This window comes from Camellia sinensis, chromosome 13, assembly GCF_055761805.1.
Source record: "Camellia sinensis isolate YWXY chromosome 13, ASM5576180v1, whole genome shotgun sequence".
In the NCBI taxonomy this organism is placed as follows: Eukaryota; Viridiplantae; Streptophyta; class Magnoliopsida; order Ericales; family Theaceae; genus Camellia; species Camellia sinensis.
The window spans coordinates 67,775,184-67,786,053 of NC_138973.1; the positions used below are offsets into that span (position 1 = coordinate 67,775,184).

The following is a 10,870-nucleotide window of genomic DNA, read 5'->3' on the forward strand; positions in this document are numbered from 1 at the left end:
TCAAGTACTCCGTTTGTTTGTTGTGTATTTCGGCAGCCATTGGGAAGTTTGATTTGGGTCTTCTACAACTCTGTTTTGAAGGTTTTTTGTTCATCTATTTAGTGAGATCTTTCCTTTTGTTTATTTGTAATTATTTGGAATTCACCTAATGGTGGTTTTGTGAGACCATTCGTGTCTCGTTTGTAATCGTTTGAAAACTCTTTGGTTGATAGTGGAATCGGTTTTTGATCCCGTGGACGTACCTCACATTGAGGGAACCACGTAAAATTCTTGTGTTGCCTTTGATTTAATTTTTTCGCATTAGTTTTTATTCTCATTGATTGATTTACTTGTGGAGAATCACATATTTTCCCTAACAGTTCTAAACCTTTGTTGTGAAAATTTACGCATTTTTGTGGAAACTTACGCGTTTTATGAAATCATTAACTGAATTTGTGAACACTTACTCATTTTTGTGTTGTTATAAATTGTTTGAAATAAACTTACACATATTTGTGAAAACTAGCACATTTTGTGAAATCACTTAGGGATTTATAAAAAGTAACTCATTTTGTGTTGTTCTAAACTTTTGATAACAAACTTATGTATTTTAATGAAAATTTGCGTATTTTGTGAAATCACTTACAGATTTATGAAAACTTACTCATTTTTGTGTTTGTTCTAAAGTGTTTGAAATAAACTTACACATTTTTGTGAAAACATGCGCATTTTGTTAAATCACTTAGAGGATTTGTAAAAACTTACTCAGTTTTACGTTGTTCTAAACTTTTGATAACAAATTGATGCATATTTATTAAAACTTACTCATTTTGTGTTGTTCTAAAGTATTTGAAACACACTTACGCATTTTTGTGAACACTTACACATTTGTGAAATTATTTACGGAATTTGTGAAAAGTTACTCACTTTTGTGTTATTCTAAAGTTTTATGAACAAACTTACGCATTTTTGTGAAAACTTACATATTTTATGAAATCACTTACGGATTTTGTGAAAACTTATTCATTTTGTGTTGTTCTAAATTATTTGAATTAAACTTATGCATATTTGTGAAAATTTACGCATTTTGTGAAATCACTTACGAGATTTGTGAAACTTCTTCATTTTTTGTATTGTTTTAAATTATTTGAAATACACTTACGCATTTTGTGAAATCACTTACGAAATTTGTGAAAATTTATCCATTTTTGTGAAAAATTATCAGGTAGGGGATTTGTGAAAATGTACGCATTTTTGTGTCGTGAATTATTTCAAACAAACTTACGTATTTTTATATAGCGCATTTTGTAAAATCGGTTAGGAGATTTGTGAAAACTTACTCGTTTTTGTGTTATTTAAATTATTTTAAACAAACTTACGTATTTTTGTGAAAACTTGCACATTTTGTAAAATCACTTACGTAATTTGTGAAAACTTATTCATTTTTGTGTTGTTCTAAACTTTTGTCGTGAAAACTTACGTATTTTTGTGAAAATTTTTGCATTTTGTTAAATCACTTATGGAATTTGTGAAAACTTACTCATTTGTGTGTTGTTCTAAATTATTTGAGACAAACTTACGCATTTTTGTGAAAACTTGCGTATTTTATGAAATCACTTATCGAATTTGTAAAAATTTACTCATTTTTGTGTTGTTCTAAACTTTTGATGTGAAAACTTACGTATTTTTGTAAAAACTTACACATTTTGTAAAATTGCTTACGGAATTTGTGAAAACTTACTCATTTTTGTATTTTTTTAAACTTTTGATAACAAACTTACGCATTTTTATGAAATTTACACATTTTGTGAAATCACTTACAGATTTTATAAAAACTTACTCATTTTTGTGTTGTTCTAAATTATTTGAATCAAACTTTCGCATATTTGTGAAAAATTACGCATTTTGTGAAATCACTTACGGGATTTGTGAAACTTACTCATTTTTGTATTGTTGTAAATTATTTGAAACACACTTACGTATTTTTGTGAAACTTATGGATTTTGTGAAATCACTTACGAAATTCATGAAAACTTATTCATTTTTGTGTTATTCTAAACTTTTGATAATAAACTTACGCATTTTTGTGAAAATTTACACATTTTATGAAATCATTTACGGGTTTTGTAAAACTTACTCATTTTTGTATTGTTCTAAACTTTTGATAATAAATTTACGCATTTTTTTGAAACTTACGTATTTGTGAAATCAATTACGGAATTTGTGAAAACTCACTCTTTTTTTTTTTTGTAAATTATTTGAAACATACTTATGTATTTTTGTGAAAACTTATGCATTTTGTGAAATCATTTATGGAATTTATGAAAACTTACTCATTTTTGTGTTATTCTAAACTTTTGATAACAAATTTATGCATTTTTGTGAAATCGCTTGCGGATTTTGTGAAAACTTACTCATTTTGTGTTTTTTTAAATTATTTGTATCAAACTTACGCATGTTTGTGAAAACTTATGCATCTTGTGAAATCACTTACTAATTTTGTAAAAACTTACTCATTTTTGTATTGTTCTATATTATTTGAATCAAACTTACGCATCTTGTGAAATCATTTACGGCTTTTGTAAAAATTTACTTATTTTTGTATTGTTCTAATTTATTTGAAACAAACTTACGCATATTTGTGAAAACTTATGCATTTTGTTAAATCACTTACGGGATTTGAAAAAATTTACTCATTTTTATATTGTTCTAAATTATTTGAAACATTTATGCATTTTTGTAAAAACCTACGCATTTTCTGAAATTAGTTATAGAATTTGTGAAAACTTATCAAATTTTGTAAAAGCTTATCTATTTTTGTGAAAATACGTACATATATATTATATAATCTATTATTTTATTAGTTTTACCTGTAAGTTGACTTGCTTAGCAGGTCAACAATGTATAAGTGCTGACACAAATTTGTATAACTTCTAACACAAACTTGTATAACTTAAAAGGAGAAAGGTATAAGGAGGGCTTGCATATCGTATGCCTTGCATACCTAAGAAAGATCCTATACGAATACTCTCTCTAAATAAATGACAATACACAAACCCTCTCAAGTTATTGTCCAAAATTTAAAAATACAATATCTCTAATATGTTAGTGATTACTCATAATGCAGGCCTCACTACCCATATAAGTCAAATGTTTTCCTTTTAGTTTTAGTGTAAGCCATATGATGGTTGGTGAAGTAGAGCCAACATTTAATTTTCGCTTGGGTAGAATTTCTTGTCACAACAATGTTATGTAGTTTGAATTTGAGATTTGTCAGTCGTTCGGTCGGTTATTTAGCAGCAAAGCAACAACCGCGGTCAATAAAGATGACAACCGTGTTAGATAAGTGTTGCACTAGTCGTTTGGGCGATCAACAAGCATGTACAAATTCAAACAATACGAACAAATTCAAATTCGAGTTACCAAACATTTTCCTTCGGTTATGTCACCTAGTTAGGCATACATGTGGCTTTATGCCGTCCAGAAAGGATAGTTTCATCCAAGGTTAAGGCATATGGTTAGTATTCTTGTTGGCACGGGTTTAAGTTACAAAATAATTTTTGAAAAAAAAAAATAAGATTAAGACTATTTTTTCAATTCTTGTTTTATCGAGAGTCTTGTAAGCTAAATCATCCATTTAACAAGGTATGGAAACATAATTTACTAAAATATTGTTGATTGTCATGGACGCAGCTCTACATATAAGGTTCAATTGACACTATTAGATTTGACAAAAAGAAAGCGTTAAAAAGTTATATCTATGTATATATTAGGTAAAAATTGAACCTAGAATAACTAGCTTAGAGTCATTAGACCTTTTGTTATATATATATATATATATAAATAAAAATAAAAATCACCTCTTTATTTGTTTAAGTCCGACTACAATTAGAAGTTGAATACCTTCGTCGAATGTGCTAAAGTTTTCATTTATTTTGATTTGAGAAATTTAAATTATTGCCAAATTATTTGAAATGGATGGTAGATATTAATAAGAGTCATTGACCCTAGTAATAAAAAATTCTAGAACTGCCAGTAATTTTTCATCAAAATAAAATCATTTTTGGCATTCTCTTATTGGGCTAAAATAATCACAAAAAAACAAAAGAGGTTTTTTAGCTCAATAAGACAAAATATCACATTCAAACTATAATCATTTCATTTTTTCTCTTAAAAAAATTAAAAAAACTAAAAAGTCTATCCCAAATTAAACTTTTTAACCTCAAACTAAGATAGTTAAAAAACCAAAAAATTAACCCACATCCGAAACTTAGGCTAAGATACTTGTATAGGCTTAATTTGACTTTATGCATATATATGCTTTGAATAAGAGAGGAGAGGAGAGGACTCTCCAATGTATGTGCCCTAAATAAGCATTCCTCCATAAAGGGTTTTTCCAAGTTAGAATATTTTCTGAACTTATTGCTAACTGGGAATTGATTTTCTCAGTTCTTGTCCATGGAAGTCATGGCTGAAACCTATGTCATTCTTCCTATCCTCCTCCTCTTACCCCTCCTCTTACTCTTCCTCCTCAAGTATTTCAACTCTGCTCCCCTACTTCCACCAGGTCCAAATCCATGGCCAATTTTAGGCAATCTTCTTCACATGGGTAAAAAACCTCATATAACTTTATCCAACTTTGCTCAGTCCTATGGTCCTCTCATCTCCCTAAAACTTGGAACTCAAGTCTTGATCGTTGGATCATCACCTGCTGTTGCTATGGAAATTCTCAAAACCCATGATCGTATATTGTCTGCACGACTTGTCCCCCACGTGTCACCAGTTAAGAGCCCAGAACTCAACCATTTATCGCTTGGTTGGGCTGTCGAATGTAACGATAATTGGAAGTTTCTGCGTACAATATGCCGAACTGAGCTCTTCTCAGGGAAAGCAATAGATTCCCAAGCATGTTTGAGAGAGAGGAAAGTGATGGAAATGGTTGAGTTTTTGAGTCGAATGGAGGGAAAAGTAGTGAAAATTGGAGACGTGGTTTTTGCAACTGTGTTCAATATGTTGAGTAATGTATTGATGTCAAGAGATTTTACAAGATTGGGGGAAGAGAGTGAAGAGGGAAAGATGAAAGGGCTTTTGAGGACAATCTTTGAGGTGGTTTCTACTCCAAATTTGGCTGATTTTTATCCAATTTTTGGAGCATTAGATCTTCAGGGTCTGAATAAGAAGTCTAAGGAGTTGTTCATGAGAATTTGTGCTTTGTGGCAGCCTATTATTGAAGAAAGACGAGAAAGGAAAACAAGTAAAATTTCAAGACAAGAAGATTTCTTGGATGCTCTTCTTGACAATGCATTTACCAATGATCAAATCAACCATTTGACTACGGTTTGCTCTCTTTCTTTGCCTTTTTCTTTCTTGTTATAATCTAGTTGGTGATAAATACAACTACAGTGCTTATCCTTTTATCTCTAAAATCAGTGATTGAAATGTCTAAGGCGACACAAATCATTCACGAAGTTAGGCATTAAGATTGAACATTTTCTGACATAACCCCATTATGACACGACATGATAGCAGCATAAATAAACATGTCAAGGTGGTGTACCTGCATAGTACAAAATTGATATGAATAACTCATTTAGCTACCCCATTTTAATGTTATTTGCACTAAATGGTGTTGAGATGACTTAAACGAGTTGGGTTAGTGTTGAGATGACTTAAACAAGTTGGGTTTAAAACGACACGAACAACACTACTTACATGATTTCTCAATTATACTGATTTCAAAATGTTTGCGTTGGCAGGAGCTGATCTCTGCTGGCACAGACACTAGTACCTCAACAATAGAGTGGGCAATGGCAGAACTGATAAAAAATCCAGAGTCCATGAACAAAGTTCGTGAAGAGCTAGCAAGAGAAATAAACCATGATTTCGCAAAAGAATCCCATCTTCCTCAGCTACCGTACCTTCAAGCCTGTGTCAAAGAGACTCTAAGGCTCCATCCTCCTGCCCCAATTCTGATTCCACACCGTGCACTTGAATCTTGCACAGTGATGAACTATGCCATTCCTAAAAATGCCCAACTGGTCGTAAATGTTTGGGCGATTGGACGAGACCCCACAATTTGGGTAGAACCGTTAAAATTTAATCCAGGGCGGTTTCTAACTTCTGCGTTGGATTTCAAAGGGGGTGATTATGAATTTGTACCGTTTGGTGCAGGTAGGAGAATCTGTCCTGGCCTTTCGATGGCTGCAAAGCAAGTACCTTTGGTTCTTGCTTCTTTGATTCATTTCTTCGATTGGTCTCTCCCACTTGGGATTAGTCCCAATGAGCTTGACATGACTGAGAAATTTGCACTGACATTGCAGAGGGAACAACCTCTACTTGTCATTCCTAAAGTTAGGAAGTGATCAAATGGAGTTTTCGATGTGTACTGTCTCTGTCACTTGTTACGTCAGTTGAACAAAATGTAAAATGTGATAATAATGAACCCTGTTTGGATTGTATCACACAAATGAAATGTGATAAATGTAAATCTATGCAATGTCAAATAGATGGTAAAAATGAAGAATTCACGACTCAAAACACAAATGAAACATTTCATACATATATTGATTGATACAAATTTAAACTACATGGTTCAAAATAATGATAATGATTCTTCAACAAAAGAATACACACTTTAAAAATAAAAATAAAAAATGGACCAAATAAGAAAGGATACATAAAGAAAGAATCAAAGAATAAAACACAAAGTGAGAGTCAAAAACTACGACTGAACGCCTAGAAATTTGTCCTGAGAAGAATTGATACCTCTAATCTTATCTGCAACAAAAGAATGAAAGAATGTCGAAAGATTTATCTACCTACAAAGAATTTAATATATGTTCCTGCATGTGAGAACGGAATGAAAACAATGGAACGTTTGCAGAAGTCAAGTTGGCTGTGAGTATGATGAAGAGCTGGCTGCAACATCAACTGGTGCCCATCCTGAGACAGTGAAAAGAGGCTGATCTAACCAACTTAGCATAACAGCATCTCCGTCTTGTCCTTGCTTTTCCACACTATAACTCTCACAAGAGTACATCTTCAACAACATTTGGCTCTGAAGCAATTCTCTCTCATTAATTCCCATACATCTGAACCCTCCTTGCTCCATCAAATTCCTCCACTTCGCAAACCTCTCGTGCCTTTCAAGCCTGTCTCTTCCTTCACACGCGATTATATTCCTAATCTCTCTGGAAAACATTTCCTCTACCTTGATCCTAACTAGGCTGTCCAATGCAAGGCTAGAATCGAAGGAGTCAAAAATTGAAGAATAGTATTTCAATGAATTCGAAAGTCTTTCTTCCAAACTGGTATCATTGTGCTCTGCTTCTTGCTCTGCCATAACAACGATTGTTGGGTTTGTGCTTCGAATTAGACCCAAAAAGTCTCTAAGCACGCCTCCACTACCGTCATAAAGCATCTTGTGCAGTTGAAAAATGCAATTCACAGCAACACTTTCTTTCTCCTTGACATGAAGCATCCACAGCCTCACATCTTCTAACCTGTCGACAACTGGATGGAATTCGAAAGGAAGGTTCAATGCCTCGGCAAATCCAGCAAGTCTATCTCCTGTTTCAATTAGGTCTTGCTTGGATTCACCAATACCGGTGATTCTAACATGGCTTGGAGGGTTAGTCCTAGACGCCAAGCTCTGAAACAAGCTAGGCCATTGAAGTCCTTGCTTAATGTCGAAATCTATGATGTGAACCCTATCTTTCCCTTCAAAAGCCCTCAATAGAATTTCATTTGAAGTGAAGTGAATGAACTTTGGAATTGGGCTCACCTGGTTCAAAAGCCTTAATGAATTGCCACCATCATCGTCTCCCCGATCAAGCTCCCGAGGGGTATTGATGTGAAAAACATATGGCCAAAGTCTAGTAACTCTCAGAGCTAAAGCTTCGGTGAAGTAAGCAATGACACGGCTTATGGGAGGTCCTCTTGGGGAAGCAAGATCACCAAGTTTAGCGATGAAATGGTTAATTTCTGCAATGTTTTTCGAGCCAATTGCTTCGACGCAAGCCATTAGTAAGCGGATGAGCTCAAACCCATCACTCTCCTCATCCCCGCAGTTGTCATTGTCACCTGAAACAACCATCTCTGCGCCTTCACTTGGGTTAGGTAGCCCCGAGGCCCCGGACCCATTACCTGTTTCATGTCCTGGAAAGTTGTCATTTAGACTAAGGGCCAAACTATGACTACTCTCCGATGAAGTACTCGATCCTGACGCCTCCTGAGCTGGCCCATGGCTCGTCGTCTCAACAGATTCAACCCACGGAGCGATTGATAGAGGCAAAGATGGTGAAATAACATCACTGGGCACAAAACAAACCCTCTCTTCCTCTCCTGAACATGTCACAGGAAAAGGATATTGAGGCTGAAACCAAAATTTCCCAATACCCAGTTGGCCTAAACTCAGTTCCTCACCAGATTCATGACAATCCTCTGATTTTCCATTGCCTCTTTTCCTCTTAGCCCTATTTATGCAGTACTGATCATCATCTTCACCATCCAAAGAGCTCTGCTCAGCAAACCTCTTCAAGCTCTTACCTTTCTCCCAAAATTCATCTTTGATCTCTCTCCGACCTTCGATAATGTTGTGCTTCAGAGAACAACTACTGGTCTTCGATTCGAGTGGCTTCTCAACAGAAAGTCCCACTGGCCTAATGGGTTGTGATCTTGAGGTGTCTTTTCTTGGGAAACTACATGGCAATTCAAGTCTTTGTGTACTCATTGAAGGAAAATGACAAGCTTGAAACTGTGCAGATGCTTCGCTCCTCAATCTATGCCTTGGGGACAACAATGCAGAAGAACGCCCAGCCAACATTCTCTCTCCTCTTCCAGTTCTCTAATTTGTTTTGTTCAACTCCAACTCACCCACCCTTCTCTCTCTCTCTCTCTCTCTCTCTCTCTCTCTCTCTCTCTCTCTCTCTATAAATACTATGTAATGTATGACTATCCTGTGTGAATTCTCTGAATTTATATGGGGCTTTGTGTGTAACTATGTCAAGAGAAATCCAGAGAAACAAACAGAAAACTATATGGGTATGTGAAGTATTAACAAATCGAAAAACTAAAAAAATTAACAAGAATCCGATGAATTTTACGCAGAAAGAAAGTAAAGAAAACAAGTAAAAATGTTTAATTTGAGTATATATGTGTGTGTGTGTGTGTCCCTATATGACAATGTAATGTATAGAGAAAGAATCAAAGAATTGAAAATACAATATTGACACCTACTTGAAAATGATCATCGCACTCCGAAATTTTCAAACAGAGATGATTGAAAAAAAGCTGGAGGACTCGAAATGATTGAAACTCACACCATGGTCTGAACTCCGAATGCATTGTGGCTCAAATTGGTAGCTCAAATTCAGAGGAATCGAATGACCCAGATCAGAATTTGGAGCATACAACATGTCCATCACAGCTGACAATGAATCAAAACCAAAACCCAACATTCAAAACCCTTCAAACATGAAACAAACTGATCAAAAAAAGCGACAGTTCTCAAGAGACTCAATCAACTACCCAAAAAGCCATACATCAAAATAGGACTCTGTTTTTATATGATGAGAGAGACTCTTTGTTACTGTCTCATTCACTATACTACTTCAGTGTCTCTGTTTACATTTACTACCACTACTACTGCTACCTTGGGGGTTGGAAATAAGACTGATCAATGGGTCAGTGAAAAGAAGTGTAGTGTGTGGAGAAGTGGGGAGTTGGGGCCGTGGGATGGAGATCAGACGGTGTAGAGTGATGGGTCATGTGACCGTTGGAACGTTGTCGGTGAAATATGACCGTTGGTGTACGGAATATTGTAGACTGAGTGTGTGGATTTTATTTACTTTTGCTTTTTTTTTTTTTTTTTTGGAAATACGAAAGGAGAAATTGCAAATTAGTGGGATAGTGAATAAATTATTCCACCACAGTTTTGCACTATCATGAAAATGCAACTACTCTTTCACTGTCTCGCTGATTTATAATTTTCTCAATTAAAAATACATCAACCAAAGTTTATTTAAAATACAACTGTTTTTTTATATTTTTAAAAATTATCTTATTTAAAATATATTTCTCACATCATCAATAACTTAATTAATTTAATAATTTATTAATAAAATAAATCATTTTTTATGCTATTAAAAACTTTAAAGACATGACGTAAATTCGTATTTTATGCAAAATTTATTAATTGAATTTTTTTTTTTTGTGTGTGTGTATAGAGGAGAGAGAGAGAGAGAGAGAGAGAGAGAGAGAGAGAGAGAGAGAGAGAGAGGGGTCTGATGAATAGCACGTAGGTTGCACGTGCATGTGTCCAGTGTATGAGACAGGTACATCCTTCTTCTTGACCGTTGGGGGTTACTTTTGCTTTGGTGAAATTTCCACCTGATTACCGCGGCTTCTCTTTGAAAGAATAGGAAAAACTAGGTAGGTGGGTAGGTACTCGAGCCATTGTCACCAAAATTTTTAATTCTTTGTTTTTAGTAAAGGATTTTTTGGTGATAAAATCCATTTCTATGAAGTATATGACATTGAACGGAATAATAAATGATTTATACTAAGATTTTCTTAACCTTTATTGTATATTAAAATCAATTGATTGGCTTAGTAGGCACAACTTGAGATCTGGAGTGGGATTAATCCTCTGAAATTAGTTAAGATGTACGTAAATTGGTCCAAATATCCGATTATCAAAAAAAAAAATTATTAGTAAATGTCGTTAGAAAGTAAAGTGATATTTACTAATAGTTGAGGAAGTCTTAGGGGTGGTTTGGGATGTTCTAAATAAGTGTATTTTTTAACTTTCTATGAAATATGGATTGAATATGGGTTGAGTTTAAAGTGATGCGATAGAGAGGTGATGTGACTTAAAGAAAATGATGTGACC

General features: G+C 34.3%; 2 protein-coding genes across 2 annotated transcripts; one reads left to right on the plus strand and one right to left on the minus strand.

Moving 5' to 3' along the window:
- The first annotated feature begins 4,292 nt into the window (after positions 1 to 4,292).
- Positions 4,293 to 6,446, plus strand: LOC114259159 ((S)-N-methylcoclaurine 3'-hydroxylase isozyme 1). The gene is made up of 2 exons (XM_028199155.2): positions 4,293 to 5,316; positions 5,736 to 6,446. Exons 1-2 carry the CDS (start codon positions 4,438 to 4,440, stop codon positions 6,339 to 6,341), a joined length of 1,485 nt encoding a protein of 494 aa, XP_028054956.2. The 5' UTR covers positions 4,293 to 4,437; the 3' UTR covers positions 6,342 to 6,446.
- A 68-nt stretch (positions 6,447 to 6,514) lies between these two features.
- Positions 6,515 to 9,687, minus strand: LOC114259158 (scarecrow-like protein 28). Its single transcript, XM_028199154.2, has 2 exons — positions 9,217 to 9,687; positions 6,515 to 8,977 (listed from the first exon to the last, which is right to left on the minus strand). The coding sequence occupies exon 2, from the start codon at positions 8,801 to 8,803 to the stop codon at positions 6,866 to 6,868; it is 1,938 nt and encodes a 645-aa protein (XP_028054955.2). The 5' UTR covers positions 8,804 to 8,977; positions 9,217 to 9,687; the 3' UTR covers positions 6,515 to 6,865.
- Between the last annotated feature and the right edge of the window lie 1,183 nt (positions 9,688 to 10,870).

Coding starts and splice junctions, on each gene's coding strand:
- LOC114259158 (XM_028199154.2), bottom strand. CDS start 8,803: ATGTTGGCTGGGCGTTCTTCTGCATTGTTGTCCCCAAGGCATAGATTG.
- LOC114259159 (XM_028199155.2), top strand. CDS start 4,438: ATGGAAGTCATGGCTGAAACCTATGTCATTCTTCCTATCCTCCTCCTC. Junction 5,317..5,735: donor AAATCAACCATTTGACTACG/GTTTGCTCTCTT, acceptor TTGCGTTGGCAG/GAGCTGATCTCTGCTGGCAC.